This window comes from Musa acuminata, chromosome BXJ1-7 (genome assembly GCF_036884655.1).
Source record: "Musa acuminata AAA Group cultivar baxijiao chromosome BXJ1-7, Cavendish_Baxijiao_AAA, whole genome shotgun sequence".
In the NCBI taxonomy this organism is placed as follows: Eukaryota; Viridiplantae; Streptophyta; class Magnoliopsida; order Zingiberales; family Musaceae; genus Musa; species Musa acuminata.
This window is the reverse complement of record NC_088333.1, coordinates 39622552-39639604: the sequence shown is the minus strand read 5'-3', so window position 1 is coordinate 39639604 and position 17053 is coordinate 39622552. Positions and strand designations below refer to the sequence as shown.

Sequence of the window (17053 nt, the reverse complement as noted above, 5' to 3'; positions counted from 1 at the left end):
GAAGCAAATCAATTGATATTTGAACCGGAAAACTATGACACATAAAGATGTAACATATTATATATATATATCCCAATTTGAATCACTAATGTAACAGTTAAATAAGGAATTCGAGATCATTATTAGGGCAAACATGACAAAATCAAGTCGTAGACGAGTCAACATTGATGACACAGTGAAACTACATCTGATGTTGGCATCATTCTCCGGCTGCAGATAATACTACAACTCAGTTGGCATCTTCATCGGGCTCAGATCTAACGATAGGCAGGCTTCTTCTGTATTGAGGAGATGTCAGCCTCCTCTCCAATGGTGTCTTCCTTTTGCTCACAACAAATCTGTTCACCCCCTTTCTCATAGGCATTATCTCTGGGAAATCTTCATCAGGAATGTTGCTGAGTTCGGAGATATCTTTTATCTGAGCGGCTCGACGGAACCATCTTGCTGCTTTTGCCTCCTCCGACATGTCAAGAGGATCAGGTTCGGTGACGGCAGATCCTTCTAAGCTCTTTCCGCTAAAGCTCGGTTTCCAGCTCTCACTCGCACTTTTAGAATTTTCTGTCTGCTGAGTACTGGCAGAAACGCTAGGACCACTATGCGTGTTCTTTTGAGAGAAATCATTGCTTGGGATCTCACTCTGGTTTCTCCATGAGGTATTCAGTGGTTGAGCTGAATTTGCAGAGCCTCCAACATTATAAGCATCCATTTTACGGTAAGTCAAATCCATACTGGGAGGGTTTGTGCTAGTAGTCCCATGGTAAGACTGATTGGCAGACCAATTCTCCGGCTGCCAGGTTGCATTTCCACCAGATTCCGAGTTAGCAACACCAGTCATGGACTCTTCAGACTTCTCAGTCTCACTCCGAGCCTTCTCATGCAATGTAGAGCCTTCAGTCGGAGAAGTTTCAGGCTGCTTATCTTTCTTCGCAAAGTAGTCTGGCGGAAACGGTACAAAGGGAACAAAATTGCCACTATTGGCCTGCTCCATGGCTATCCGCCTCTTGTATTGTAGTGATGTTAGAGAACGATCTTTCTTTTTGCTGACTATGAATCGATTCTCACCTTTACGCATGGGCATGATTTCTGGAAAGTCATCATCAGATATGGCATTTGCCATATCCCTGACATTATCAAGCTCTGTGACTTTCTTAGACCATCCCTTGGAAGCGTCAAAGGAATCACTGTCCCTGCTTTCAGCTGAGCTTTCAGACTCCTTAAACACAGGATCACCCAGCTGGCTAGCTTTTGCAGATGCTGAATCTTCTGTATTTAGAGATTGTTTATTATCTGGATTAGAATTTTTACTAAACATATCTGCAGGTAAAGGCACAAAAGGTACAGAATCAGGATCTGTCCTTTGGTTTACCATTCCCTGCCTATAATCTGAAGAACTAAATCTACTCCCAGTAGAAGAATTATCCCCTCCCGCAACCACCGGATGGCTTGTTTCTGATGAAGTTGATGAGCGACCAAGTATCCTGTCCAACATCTGACTGATTGAAGATTCTGAAGGTTTATGGGAGTTCATTCCATTTGATCGACCAGGCTGTAACTCATGACCCTCAGAAAAGCCAGAATTTCCCAAGTTACTTCTGTTCTGAGCATTAGCCAACCTCCTTTCTAAGGGTGTTTTTCTTGTGCTAACAACAAACCTGTTCATCCCTTTCCGCATGGGCATGATCTCTGGGAAATCCTCATCATCTATTGCACTGCTCAAATCTGCAGAATCATCTAGCTGGGAAATTTTACTGAACCATCTTTCTGCCTTCTCATCATTGGCAGCCAACTTCCGCTCAATTTCAGACTTATCAAGGTTGCTTCGTTTAAGGATCTGCTCAACAGTTGAACTTCCATTATATCCTAAATGAGCATCTGAGGGAGCAGTACCAAATGGGCTTCCTCCGGGACGTTTGAAGTCACACCTTAAGCAAGACATGTTCCTTGAAAAATTGAAGAAATCACATCTAGAATATGTGAAACAAAAAAAAAAGTAAGTATCAACAAAGAAACCAACATCAGAGGTTAACATAGAGAGCTTAGCAAAGAAAAGCTTACTGAGGACACTCCCACTCTCCATCACTCAAGATCTTTTTTGGTCGTGCTTCATTGCATTCAAGACATCCCATATTCCTCGCAAAATTCATGAAACTACATCTGCACAACAACAAAATAGATACCAGTAAACTTTCTACTAATAGGAAACAGATAAGAAGAATCACACCACATAGGTTCATCTTTTGAACATATTAAGACTTTTTCTAAGAGAAAATCATGATAAATGTAACTACAGGAAGTTATTTATCACATCATTTATGACTAAGTTCCACACAGGAAACAATAACCTGAAAAACCAAAAATCAACCAAACTAGTTCATAATTAGATAAATCCAAATGAGCATTCATTTTATCACAAACCTCATGGCAAAAAATCATTCACCTTTTTATTGCTCATGCTTGAGGCACCATGACGTTCTAAAGGAATGCCCCTCTATAGAAATGGGCACTGCTGCACACAACCATGCTGTGGCATGTGCCATGGATATACATGCTTATCCTATGATGTATAAAATTAAACCTTACAAAAATGTTCTTACATTTATAATTTTTGGGACAAATACTGTCTCCTAAAGAGCATGAAGCATCAAAAAAGTTAGGCAACCATGATTTTCCATAAATACTAAAGCTTAAGACCGGCAAGTACCTCTATGACCACCATCCTTGCAGAACACAGTTGGCAAGTGCAGTGAGTTTCAAAATATGCCTCAGCAAGAGAGGCTTACCTGCATGCAGAAGCAGCAAGGAGGGAGAAGACAGGGGTTTTGATGCAGGAGACTTTTGGTTGATCCTGATATCCCATAGCATCATCCCTCCTCTACCTGACCTCTGTTCTTATCCTCTTCTGTTATTTTACCTTTCCTATGCTCTTACTCTCCTATTTCTCCGCCCTGTACTGATTCCAGTCCTCAGTATATAGAGAGCCAGTTGTTAGGGATATAAAGTGCGACTGAAAGAAAGGGTAAACTGCGACTGATGGCAAGCCACTGCACAAGGTTCCCATGGATGCACAATGCAGCCATGTTGCTACTAGCACGGATCTGCCTTGAATTGCCCATTTCATGTCAATCAGAGGCAATCCAGGAGATCATATTACAGTACTTGAATAGCTGTCCTATGAAGCTCCATGGAAGTAAACAAGTTATTTACTTTGTCTTACAAAAAAGATATCTCATCTAATTGTAAAGTTTACCAAACATGAGAGCCAAACAGATATTCCATCAGGCTTTCTAATCAAAATTAACATACATAAAGGTTTTAAACCTTCATCTGACCGAAAAATAACCTCAATATATAGGTTACACATTAGCAATCACTTCAAGGTTTTCCAAGGATCTGTTGACTGAACTTTCTAGGTCAGATATAATCGAGGAACATTGGAATCTCATAGTTAATATGAATGCCAACAGTCAACGCACTTGAACCCAAAAAGAGGATGCAACAAGCATCCACTTGCTCCACTTACACAGCCAGGATGTTGCTAGACCATTTTGGTTGACGTATTAATCTACTTAATTTTTTTATAAAAGATGGTGGGCAAGGACATAAAATTTAATCTTTAGTTATTTTTAATACAAGATGGCATGAAAGGACATTAAACTTAAGCATTACAGATAATACTTAAGATTTAATATATGCCAGAAAGGGCCATCAGCTAAAGCGCTATTAAGAACATAGTGAAACAAAATATGTATGGTACACCTCTTCTCCTATAAACAAACATAAAGTTTTAGTCCTCACAATTACAGCTGAAACTTCAGAAGAATTATAGTTGATTCATATACTTCAGAATAAAGCTTTTGTGAAGTGCTTCTATGACCTCATATACTGTATCATTCACTAGTATAGAAGGAAATAGCACCACAGAAATTTAATCAATATATATACAGATGGAAAACATTCTTCAACACAATATCATGTCGAGGAAAAAGGCTACATAGCATAACTTACTTTGGGCAGATCCAGTCACCTCTTTTCATTTCAATAGTTTGCCAAGTAGGCCTGGAGAAGTGCTGCTTTGTGACAGTTTGTCTAGGAGTCATCTCAGTTAACCTGGCCTCTGGACTTGTAACACTCAATCTAAATAGCTGAGCCAACAGACTTCGAATAGCTGTTTCAGTAAGGTCTCTAGTTGTTAAGAAGCTCTCGTCACGAGTTGCAGTAGAACTACATGCATAGCTCAACAAATATCGCATAATGTCAACAGTCTGTGCCCTCTCAGATTCAAGCACCTAATATCATCCAGACAATTAAAATGTGGTCAATTAAATTTTAACTATTTTTCCAAATGGAAACATTGATAAATTTATCACTGCATCTATTTCCTTCCAGCTGGGGAAAAGGGCTTGACTGACGTTTAATGCTTAGATAATATTTCCAACGTCAAGGCTTTTAATAGAACAAATTTAACTAAATCAAACTGCATTACAATCTAGCCAAGACACACTAGAACAAATTCTATAAATGATTTCTGTCCTAAGGTTGGGGTGGAATGGATAAGGTGTGAAACAGTTGAATATGAATTGCTCTTCTACATGTAACACTACACAGAACCCAGAACAGAAAGCCTTTTGCCAAGAGTAACAAATTATAAAGCAATTGAAACATGAACATAAACCAGTGAGGTAGATGTTAAAAACTAATAACACTATAATGGCATATATAAGCGGTTATTTATAGTATGTCCATTAAACTCACTATTACATTTATCGCATTGCATCATAAATCTCATTGGTTTATCATTATGCCATTATTTATTAAAAAAAGGAGGATCAACTATATACGAATAGACACCAATGAAACCCATTATAGGAGTCACCCTTCAGGTTAAGTATAAGGAAATAAAAGAACAAATAAAATTAAAAGAAAAGTTCAGGAAACAGTAAAATATTTGCAATCAATCACGGATCCCATAACAAGGTTATGAGTTTTTTTCATGGGATTTCCTGTCACAATGTTATAATTTTGTTAGGCTACCATGTGACTGATGAAGAAGAGTGTATTTTCATGTTTAGTTCACTAGACTTACTTTGGTTCCATCAGCAACCACGAATGACTGCAAACGCCTTACTGAATTTGCACCATTCTTAAACAAGAATGGCGAGCCATTCTCCACAATAATCTCGATATCTTTCTTTGCCAGCATCCTAATACGTCAATACACAGTAAAATCAGATGAACTACTGAGGAACAAACAAACAAGATTTAATTATAAGAATAACAAGAGACAGCAATGGTAGAACAAATACATGAATCCAGATTAAGCTCAGTGCTCATAAATTTCAATCCCAAAAGCATAAATTTTAATGATAAAACCACCACAGCACCTCAACAAATCAGGTTTATCTCTTGCAAAAGAAAGGCAGGCTTGGACAGCCTTCACAAATTCCTCGGTCAGATCCTCTCCAGCCAATAACGAATCATCATCTTCCTCCCCAACAGCCACGGAGTCCTGCCTATCATAGTAACCTCCGGCGACTAGATAATCAACAAGTTTCCTCCACTCCGGCCAAGAACGCATGGAACCGGCGTGGGAGGTCGGCGCCGAGGCCACCGCCTCGCCATGGTCGTCCCTGGCGCCGGCCAACTGGGTGTGGAACCGCTCTGCAGTTACAACCGAGAAACCAAGCCGAAGACGCGGGTGTAATGGGCGGAAGTGATGGGACGAATAGGAGGAAGCGGTGCTGGCGGCGGCGGACAGGGCGGCAAGGGGCACGGCGCGGTGGCGGGCGAGGCGGAGAGCGGAGGGGCGAGGGAAAGGGGTGGCAAGGAGAACGAGGAGCCTAGCGACGCCGCCCATCAACGGAGGCGGGGCGAAGACCTCGGAGAGAGAGAGAGAGTTCGAGGGTTTTAGGAGGCGGCGCTTCTCGACGGAGCTTGTGGAGTGCGTGGAGATTATAACTATTGGGATGACCGCGACACACGACACTCGTTTACTTCACGACTTTGGGTACGACCAGCGACGACAGACTTCTATGGTGACTTAATTCGAGTTCCAAATCTCCCTTGAAGAGCAATATGTGCCATATACAACCAGTCTCCGGATTAGAGATAATACTCGATTGGATTACCCATATCGGATCCGGAGCCTGATCCGAACCGATATCAGTCGACACAAGGGTGGGGTATGGATCCAAAATAACACCCACTAAAAAGCCAAATCCAATACACTTAGCATAAACAAATTTATGCTGCCAAATTCTGATAAATATATTTTATATATTTTTGAAAAAAATAAATGACGAAGATAATAAATTATTAAATTCTTTACCAACTAAATTACTTAATATTTTTATAAAAAAAATTTACTATAATATAAAGTCATACATAGTGTAATTTATCTTAAACAGAATATATAATATATATTACTGGATTATTTTATTGTCTCTGCATCCTTTCTGGGTGTGTGCAATTTGTAATCTTTAAGATATTATTGTATTCACTTATGTTTCCTTATCTATAATTAATTAAAACTATATTCTTAAAAAAGCCCTTCATTGATAATAATTAGCTTATTTAACATGAAAGAGGTTCAAGTTATTATTTTAATATTTACTTAAAATACAAATAATACATGATGTTTACCTCTTGGATCCTTCCATATCTAATTTTTGAACTCAGTATCCAACTTGATTCCAATCATTTTTTACTATGTAATTTAGATTTAGATTGGAATCATAAAAAGAATGATCTAAATCAAACATGCAGTAAAAGAAAGCAGAAGCAGTGATCACTTCTTCTTCTTGTTCTTCTCGTTCTTCTTGTGCTTGTTCCCACTTTTTACTCTCTTAATTCTTTTTAGTGACTCTGTGCATGAAGCAGACTTGTTGAATTCATTCCTTGAAGAAAAGCTAAACTCCAACACCCATGAAATCGATGAAGGGAATGCACTTCTTCTTTCGATCACCATCAGTTTCACTTGGCAGGAAGACATTGCTGCAATGGTCGACTGCTGATCCTTCAGAAGTTTCATTCCCGAAACTGTATCCGCTTCCTGCACAGGAGAAGCAAACAAGAAAACCGAAGCTCCCGAGGCATATGGGCTTAACTGACATCGAGAGAGAAGAAGAAGAAGAAGAAGAAGAGAGTGGAACACACCAAAGCAGAGCTGCAATGGCTGTTGCTGCTGTGCCATTCCAAAGTCCTTCAAGAAACAGGGCATGGCCCTGCTACCAGTGCAAGTCGAGGAAGACTCATCTCTGGAGCTGGTGATGGAGGACTCGCCACTCCACGCATTGTTATGCCCGCTGCTCACCTCCGTTCTCTGCGGCAACGCCTTCCTCCTCCTACAGCCGCTGCCTTGCTCCCTCTCTTTCCTGGCCATGAGCACATGCCACTGGTTCTTGACGGCATTGTCTGTCCTCCCAGGGAAAAGCCTCGCCATAAGCGCCCATTTGTTCCCGTAAATCCTGTGGGAGGCGACAAGCTTCTCCTCTTCTTCCTCACTGAAGGCTGTCTTGTTGATTTTTGGATCCAGTTGGTTGAACCACCTTAGCCGGCAGCTCTTTCCTGCTCCGATGACCAAAGAAGCAAACTTCCATTGTCAAAACTATGGGCTTCAATTTTCTTTCTATCATTTGATCATTTGAGGGCAGAAATCACCATAAATTATTGAATGAAAACTTAAGCTTCAGGAAGAATCATCAAAATTAGAGCTTTTTTCTTTGTTGCAAACGATGAGATGCAATCATCAACAGGACTGACAACATAAGATATTCCTATCTTGTTGACTCTGATGAAAACCATCACCTGATCTTCCATTTAGCTTGTCGGCAATAAAGTTCCAGTTTTGGGGGCCGTATCGGGCGACAAGATCCATAAGCTTGGCATCCTCTGATGGTTTCCAATGGCCTCTGACGCTTAGCTTGGCCTGCCCGTGATCTCTTCTTCCACTTGACATCCCCCTCTCATCTCGTTCACTCTGTGCAACAATGTCAGGCAAACCTTTACGAGACGAAGGTGACGGTGATGGTGATGGTGGCGAAGAGAAAAGCCTCATCTTCGCCTCGGATTTCTGCGGCTGGTGCCCCATCTACAGGAAGAGAGAAAACGAATTCTTCAAAAGAAATGATTCTGATCAGAAAGGAGAGATTTTGATCCTTCTCTCCTATACGAATTCCTTCCAAGAACTCGTTCCAAACGCATCAAAAAAGGACCTTTCTTGGTGTCTTACGCTCCTCGATATCAACTTTGACGGAGACTAGAGCATCCTGAAGAAGAACAAAAACAGAGGAAAAAGAGAAAGAAAGCAAGAAGTAGAAGGCCCGAAGGAACAGCCTTAAATGGAAGAAAGAAGGCGGCACGGTTCTCCCTCTCCCCTCTCCCTTAATTTACTCTCACACCGGTCTCTTTCGAGACCGATACGTGAGTGGGGCGGTGGGACTTGCTCCATGTCCAAGTTCAAAGTCAAGAAAAGCCCGAAACCAAACCACCAAGAAGCAAACAAACAAGAACCGGCAACGACATCGCGGAAGCCGCTCGTGCTTGTATTCTTGTAGGAGGAGATGCCGCAGCAACTGCCCTTGTCTCGTTCGCCAATTTCACCCCACCTCATGCTTTCCTCTGTGGCATTTACGGCGTCCTTTTCTGCCTCGAGAGAGACGACAGCGGTGGATCAGACAGTCTCACCAATCCAGATCGTAGAAGGTAAAATCTCCCAATCCGATGCCATCAAAATCATGAATTAATTCCATAGAAAACAATCCATTAGGTCCCATCCCAACTAGTTATCAGTGCCATCATGGGATCCGACCTTGCACCGGCGAGGAGCAAAAACATCAACTCCTGTCGGTGTCATTCACCAAACGCTGGATTTGACTGCCGCATTTCCAAAGGTCGAACACCTTTGATGAAACAGCCCACGCCTCATACCTTCGTCCTCGTGAACTCCCAGCCATTCACAGCTCCTAAACTCTATAAACGTGCCGCCAAAACCGGCGTCGGCGTCGGCGTCTCCTCGCTGCCCATCTCAATTCTGCAGTCACAAAAACGTTCTCTTGGGAGATCATGGCAGCGATTTGACACCCGAAATCCCCGTCGGATTCTCCTCCTCCGATTAGGTGCCTTGTGCCGACTCCCCCCATGTTGACAGCAGCCTTTGTTGACGACAAGGTAGCGATCTTTCCTCTGCTGAGCATTCCGGTGAGTGGTCCTTCTGATTACATCCCCGTATGCAAGTGATAGAGAATAGTACTGCTTCACATACATCAGTAGAACAATCTCAATTCTCACAGCTTGATCATAATTAAGTTCTTCGCTGTTGTTACGAATCTCGATGATGATTTATCATCGATTCTCGTCCATCCCATATGGTTCTGGAGAAAAATCGATCGAGCCAATTCGTTGCTTCGTTGGAGAGTAAAAGGAGTAGTAGCGTCTCAAGGTCCTATCGACAGTGATTTGGTTGATGGGTTCATTCTACCTCACACTCCGTGATGTCCTCTTATATCAGTACATCTTACAGTGGTGAATAGAATCACTTTGGAAATTTTCTTTCACGCTCAAGTAAAAGAACGTTGTCTTGTGGAAGGTGAAACCTAACTCCAAGAAAGAGAGAGAGAGAGAGAGAGAGAGAGAGAGAGAGAGAGAGTCTTATCTTTTTCATGTTTAGAAGCTAAGAAAGTTGGTGAAGTTGTTGAGATGACTTCTTCTTTTCCTTACTTACTTATAAGCGTCTTTTCTTCTCTCTTTTATCTTACGGGAATTCACACGCGAACATTCGAACGTCATGTTATTATCAACTTGACATCTATTTAAGTGTTTCGTCAACTCGATACGTGTTTAAGTGTTTACTTCTTATGAGTTACACATCCTTTTTCTTTTGTCTTAAGAGAACTCACACACGAACATTCGAACACCATATTATTACCAACTCAATATTTTCGTCAACTCGATACCTCTTATAACTGTGTTTACTTCTTATGAGTTACATTCTCTCTCTTTTATCTTAAGAGAACTCACACATGAACATTACATTAATTAAACACCCGATAATTATACTAACGAGTAATTAACTAAGATGAGATTTGAGTTTAGGATCTTGCAATGATCTATAAATTCTTTATCGGCTAGACTAGTTAGCACCTACAGCATTCATTAAGAGGATTACTAACCTCTTTTGACATCATGCACCAGTCTATCAAAAATCGATAACTACGATAGGATATGAAGCACAGGAACATGAGGTGATGATCCTTGCCGATTAGAAATACCAGTGTGGGGTGAGTTCCTTGCTCTCGGGCATAGAGAGATATATCCACGTACCAACGTCACAATGAGTCACCTCCCTGTCCTACTCCTCTACTTCCTCAGGTGCAGATTTCTTCTCTACTTTGACACTTCGCTCTGCATGTGATTGATTACTTTGCTCTCTCGCTGTCATGTAGCGGTTGTGAAACTTGGTCATGGAATTCGAGTTCTGCTTTGCGATCCATGGCATCGCCATTGGTAACATGAAACCATGGAAGAGGGATGCATGTTTGTCCCATGGGAGACACACTTGTCAATGACCGGTTTGACGTTGTGAGAAACAATATATACGACTCTTCCATTATTATTGATAGATATCAACTTAATGTTGTATTATAATGAGTCTATTAACATTTAATATTGTTCTGATGATTTTAATGGCACTGCAACGAGAAGAAGAAGAAGAAGAAGAAGAAGCTACAAAGCGTTCTCTAGCAGGCGGGTGAACTCACTGAAACTTATTCTTCCGTCACCGTCGACGTCGAAGGCACGAATCATCCTCTCACAGTCCTCCAGCTTGAGGCCCTCCTGCAACCCCAACCTCCTCATCACGCACCACAGCTCTCCCGGGCTTATGAACCCGTCCTCGTTCCTGTCGAAGACGCAGAACGCCCCCTTCAGTTCGTCCAAGCTCGCTTTCTTCTCCTCCAGCAGCGCATCAACTTCTTCGACCAATCTGCACTCCCCACCACCACCGTCGACGTCGACTGCCTCTCCTCTCGGACCCAACAGACCGAGCCTCCCCATGATCACCTCGATATCATGGTGGGAGAGTTCTTCTGTGCCGGTGCACCGCCGGTGCTGCTGCTCCTCCTCCTCCAAATCAGTCTCAGTCCGAACGATAAAGCATTTTATCTTCGTGTGGCACTTGATCTTTGTGAGGACTGATCTCACAAAGTTCGAGATGAGATCAGAGAGCATCACATCATCCATCAATAAGGTGACAAGTATGTTGGAAGATCTAAAATTTTCTTCAATGGCAGATCGTAAATCGTTTATATAGAGAGACCGGAGCTCTTGCAAAGCTTAGACTCCAATGCAAGTTCATGGAAGCTTCTCGTGGTGCCATCTTCCACTAGTTGCATAGTTTTTGGCATCTCTCATGCAATGAAACTTCCATGCAATGACCTCGAAAGGACCATAAACCAATCCAACATCGTGGATACAATTGGATATGGAAGAAAGGTAGTGCCGATTGATCACCAGCTCTAGGTTTTGTAGAATACTGGGGCTTGCTGTGACTTGCGTTGACTGACTCGATAACTTAATCTAGCTGACTGTTTTTAGTCTTCTCTACCTCAGACAAAGTTGAAGGAAGCGAAGAGAATTGCTTGCACTGGTAATTCCAAGACAATATATGACGCACTGCCATGAACGTAATCACAAATGACATCACATCACCACTGACGTATAGTGGATTGAACTAATCAAACTGAGTTGGATTCGCTTAAGCACCATGCAAGAGCAAGCTAAAATCCAAGATGAGAGAAAGAGAAAGAACCAGAGATATAAAAGGCTATGTTGGAGTGAGTTCTTCCTTTAAATCTCAGTATCATTCATCTCTTTATGGGCTTGTATTGTTCTTAATCATCTCTATGATACTTGGGTTGTAAGACTTGTCTTAGTTCATAATTTGAGTCTGTTAAAATTTGAAGTTATATTTTTGTAGGATTTTAAAAGTTTCATCTTTTACATAAGTTAATTAATTAGATAGAATCTTAGTTAATTAAAATTAGAGACATGATAAAATTCTCTTAGTTTAAGTTGTTATTTGATACCTATAAAAGAGACATGGTGCCTAGATGTGTAGGTCATCCAAATTCTCAAGTATCAAGTCTAGAGTCAGATGAAGTTGAAGGTGTTGTAAGTAATTTTTTTTAATTTAATATTATTTTTATTTTTTTTATTTTCTTCCCGATTTCTTTTTTTTTTTGTTAGGTATTGGGTTAGTATTACCTTGTTACTATTATTTGAGAAAGAATTATACTTGCATGTGATCCTCCATGATCTTTACATGGTATCAAAGACCATAATAGTAATAATTTATACTTTTAAAATTTTCTTGGTGAAGGTTGATGAGTTTGATATTGAATTTTTCAATCAATCTAATTATAAGTTCTGAAAGATTTATTTGAACTTTTATCTCGTATGAGAAACATCTATAAGAGGTGGTTGGTGGCAATGTAATATGATATCAAATGCTGTATATGAAGATATCATTAAGAGATGGATATCATATGTAAAAGTTGAATTTATTTTAAACATCTCTCTCATGATCTCTTTGAATATATTATTGACTATAAGTCAACTTCAAAGATTTGGATCACTTTTGATACATTTGCTTAATTAAAAAAGAATGACTTGATTTTAATATTTAAAGAATGAGTTAGCAAATAATGTCCAAGGTGATTAATCAATTTCTCTATACTTTTGAAGATTAAAAATTTATGTTCAGAAATATACTCTTTGATCTAAATGAATATATTTCTAATATAGAGATGAAAAATTATATTATACATGGTATTCATAATGAATATACATATACATACATACATATATATATATATATATATATATATATATATAAAATAATAATAATAATAATACTTTTCTTACTTTTTAAGAAAAGTCATATTATATATATATATATATATATATATATATATCTAGAATTTTCTTACTTTTTAAGAATATTTGGTTTATCAAATGACACAAATCTCTACATTATGGGAGATAGAAATATATTCTTTACAAATAAAAAAGAAGAAGAATGATGCTGATAAGTCAGAATCTTCTTCAAATGATAGGTAAATTAAAATAGGACTAAGTGTTATAGATGTGACAAGTCAGGCCACACAAAATAATTAACTATCATATTAAAAACATTTTAAAAAAATATAATAAAAAAAATTCATATGTTATGAATAAGACTAGAGCAAATGTTTTATGGTCAAAACTACTATAGTAGAAAGCATGATATCCATCAATTCTTAGATAGTTGATTAAATATATGATCATTATCTCACCATACTAAATTCACTAATTTTTGTGGATATAAAAACAACAATGCAATTATCACGATAGACAATATCATTCACCAAGTGGAGAATATAGGAATCATCATAATCTCAAATAAAAATAATAATTTTATTATATTTAAGAGTCTATACTATCTTTCATGAAAAAAAATCTCTTTTTTGTTACAAATGTAATTGATGTTAATATTCTTATGAAGCCAAGTTTTTTTGTACATAAAAGAATTAAATGTAAATAGAATACACATTTGTAAAAAAATCAAATATGTATATATTATTTCAATGTCTAACTCATATGTTGATTAGATAAGTACAAATGATGATGTATCAATTGATATGATAGACTTAGTTATATATTTTTTAAATAAAATATCATGATATGGAAAAATCATGTTAAGGATCTTTTTAATCTTATTATCTTAAGTAGTAATGAAGTTTATGAAAATTATCAATATGGTACACACAAGCAATCTTTTAATAAATTAATTTTATTTATAAAATTCCCTTAAAGCTTGTTTATATAGATCTAATAGGTTTTACATAAACATCATCTTATTTAGGTTCTCATTATGCTGTTATTTATGGATGATTTTATAATATTTATTTGGATTTTCTTTTTGAAAAATAAAATATTTTTTTTAAAAAAATATAAGAATTCAAGTTAAGGGGTTTTTGAAAGAAGAATCAAAAGACTATCCACTTATAATGATAGTGAGTTCATTTTTACAAAGAATAAGATATCAAGAGGAAGCTTATCCACTTAGGTGTTTTTTTTATATAGATATTTTTTTACAAAGAATATGATATGATATTCTACAAAGAATATAGAACTTTTACAAAGATTTTTTTTACAAAGAATATGATATGATATTCTACAAAGAATATAGAACTTTTACAAAGATTTTTTTTACAAAGAATATGATATGGTATTCTACAAAGAATATAGAACTTTTACAAAGATTACAAAGAGCAATTTAAAAAGAATTGCTAAAGTTTAAAATTATATTTTAAGAGAATTTTAAAAGTTTTATCTTTTATATAAGTTCGATAAAATAAAATTTTAATTAATTAAAATAAAAAAATATGATAAAATTTTCTTGATTTAAGCTATTATTTTATGCCTATAAATAAATATGATAACAAGATGGGTAGGTAAGTAAGTCTTGAGAACTCCAAGTCAAAGTCTCTTGGTTTATGCTCCTCCCTTTGTTCCCATTGGCCAATTGGGTTTGCTTTCCTGCACATAAATTGAGGTGATTCGTTCATACCCCGACGTGAACACGTTCTGCTTCGTCAGTGGCTTCTACAAGAGTTCTGATGTGCGGCCCACTGTTAGCCTATCTTCCATCTCTGTGTCTTTGCGTCCTATGGTGCAACCCAATCGTGACGTCCTCAACCAGGAGAGAAAGAGAAAGAAAGAGAGAGAGAGAGGACCACAGTCCTCGTCTTTTCGTTCTCTCGGTCTCGTCCTCCACTTCCTCCGTCCCTTTGAGTTGCGGTCTAGGACTTTTCGCTCTCCAATCTTGATCTCGCCTTCGTGTGGGAGTGCGGGATGGCGGCGGCCGAAGACGAAGATCGTGTGCACGCTGGGGCCGGCTTCGAGGTCCGTGGAGATGATCGAGCGGCTCCTGAGAGCGGGCATGAAAGTGGCCCGCTTCAACTTCTCCCACGGCTCCCACGAGTACCACCAGGAGACGCTGCACAACCTGAGGGCCGCCATGGAGATCACCGGCATCCCCTGCGCCGTCATGCTCGACACCAAGGTCAGTGCTCATTTACCATCACTTCGTTTTTTATTGTTGTTGTTGTTGTTTGAAGAGGCCGTCGATCTTTGGTCAATGCAGGGTCCTGAGATCCGAACTGGTTTTCTGAGGGATGGCAAGCCCATCCAGCTGAAGAAGGGAAAAGAGTTGATCATCTCTACCGATTACGGCATCCGAGGCGACGAGAACATGATCTCCATGAGCTACAACAAGTTGGCTGAAGACCTGAAACCAGATGGCGTTATACTCTGCGCTGATGGGATGATCACGCTCACCGTGCTCGCCTCCGACAGCAGTTCAGGCCTGGTGTGCTGTCGCTGCGAGAAATCCGCTCTTCTTGGAGAGAGGAAGAACGTCAATCTTCCAGGCGTCGTCGTAGATCTTCCTACGCTTACCGAGAAGGACAAGGAAGACATCTTGCGATGGGGCGTCCCCAATAAGATCGACATCATCGCTCTGTCTTTTGTGAGGAAAGGATCTGTTTACGGTAAGTAACTTTTTTAGCCGTGGCCTCGGGAGCCGATGCGACTCGGTTCGGATCTGGAAGACGGGGATCTCCCTGGAGGCGCTCCTCGGGGTCTCTTGGCGGTTCGGGTCGGCTGGTCGGGTCGGAAGGAAGCCCCGCTGCAGCGTCGGGAAGAGGCGACTCCGTCTCGCACCTGCACACAGGTCCGACGATCAAGTTAGCGATGATGTGGAAAGGGTTTTGGAGGAAGAGAAACCTCCGTGTGTTGAGTGTGTGATCCCGCCTTTTCTATTTAGGGGTATTTATAGAGGGGGTTTGATGTTATCTGATGCAGCTGTCTGCAGGGCAGGACTGTACCTTTGGTGACGTCTGACGTTGCCACTGGGGCTGCGTGGGAGGCCGAGCTGCTGCAGGGTATGGCGAGCCTCGGGGATCGTGTTGCTCAGGGGATGCTGTCATGGCATGTCACATCGCCATTTTTACCCCTATCAGGATCCGACGTTATCGAAGCCAGGAAGCTGCTCGGCGACCATGCGAAGTCCATCGTGCTAATGTCCAAGGTCGAGAACCAGGAAGGCGTGGCTAACTTCGACGACATTCTCGCCAAGTCCGACGCTTTCATGGTTGCTCGAGGTGATCTGGGGATGGAGATCCCGATCGAGAAGATCGTCTACGCGCAGAAGTTGATGATCTACAAGTGCAACGTGCAAGGGAAGCCGGTGGTGACGGCGACTCAGATGCTGGAGTCCATGATCGAGTCCCCTCGTCCCACGCGGGCGGAGGCGACCGACGTGGCCAACGCGGTTCTCGACGGCACCGACTGCGTCATGCTCAGCGGAGAGACGGCAGCGGGCGTTCACCCTGACCTAGCCGTGGAGACGATGGCAAAGATATGCCTCGAAGCAGAGTCCTACCTCGACTACGGTGCTGTCTTCGAGCAACTCATGGCGGCGGCGCCTGCTCCCACGAGCCCCTTGGAGAGTCTCGCCTCGTCCGCAGTCCTAACAGCTCGCGAGGGCGGTTCTCATCATCGTTCTCACCAGGGGAGGAACCACCGGGAAGCTGGTGGCGAAGTACAGACCACCAGTGCCGATCTTATCGATTGTGGTTCCGGAGATACCGACGGACTCATTCGACTGGTTCTGCAGCGACGAGGCTCCGGCGAGGCACGGCTTGGTAGTCAGGGGGCTGATTCCGGTATTGAGCGGCGGAATGACGAAAGCCACGCACTCAGAGACCATCGAAGAAGCGCTCGAGTTCGCCATGCAGCACGCGAAAGCTGCGGGCCTCTGCGAACCGGGCGATGCTGTCGTCGCACTGCACCGCATGGGATCTGCTTCGGTCTTCAAGCTTTTGACCATCAAATTTCGGTCGGCAGAGATTGCAGCTTAGGCTGTTTTGGCACTTCTCTTTTATGATTTGCTCTGAAGCTGAAAGAATTTTGATCCTAATATTCTTTTTAGATAATAACTAAATAGGTCAAAAAT

The 17053-nt window shown here is 40.8% G+C and overlaps 3 protein-coding genes and 1 pseudogene across 4 annotated transcripts; 1 reads left to right on the top strand and 3 right to left on the bottom strand.

Annotated features, from left to right (window-relative positions):
* Window positions 1-42: 42 nt before the first annotated feature.
* On the bottom strand, window positions 43-5938 carry LOC103992485 (zinc finger protein VAR3, chloroplastic). The gene is made up of 5 exons (XM_009412199.3): window positions 5382-5938; window positions 5084-5201; window positions 4006-4286; window positions 2056-2154; window positions 43-1964 (listed from the first exon to the last, which is right to left on the bottom strand). The coding sequence occupies exons 1-5, from the start codon at window positions 5852-5854 to the stop codon at window positions 230-232; spliced, it is 2706 nt and encodes a 901-aa protein (XP_009410474.2). The 5' UTR covers window positions 5855-5938; the 3' UTR covers window positions 43-229.
* Window positions 5939-6583: 645 nt separating this feature from the next.
* On the bottom strand, window positions 6584-8360 carry LOC135679332 (transcription factor CSA-like). 2 transcript variants are annotated; one of them, XM_065192972.1, is made up of 3 exons: window positions 7804-8351; window positions 7153-7563; window positions 6584-7048 (listed from the first exon to the last, which is right to left on the bottom strand). In XM_065192972.1, exons 1-3 carry the CDS (start codon window positions 8084-8086, stop codon window positions 6906-6908), a joined length of 837 nt encoding a protein of 278 aa, XP_065049044.1. In that variant the 5' UTR covers window positions 8087-8351; the 3' UTR covers window positions 6584-6905. The 2 variants fall into 2 exon arrangements, with proteins under 2 accessions (XP_065049044.1, XP_065049042.1); XM_065192970.1 differs by having other exon boundaries at window positions 6584-7563; window positions 7804-8360.
* Window positions 8361-10432: 2072 nt separating this feature from the next.
* Window positions 10433-11539, bottom strand: LOC103992983 (calmodulin-like protein 7). Its single transcript, XM_009412914.3, has one exon. The coding sequence runs from the start codon at window positions 11233-11235 to the stop codon at window positions 10720-10722; it is 516 nt and encodes a 171-aa protein (XP_009411189.2). The 5' UTR covers window positions 11236-11539; the 3' UTR covers window positions 10433-10719.
* A 3165-nt stretch (window positions 11540-14704) lies between these two features.
* LOC135679753 (pyruvate kinase, cytosolic isozyme-like) lies at window positions 14705-16958 on the top strand (annotated as a pseudogene).
* Window positions 16959-17053: the final 95 nt, after the last annotated feature.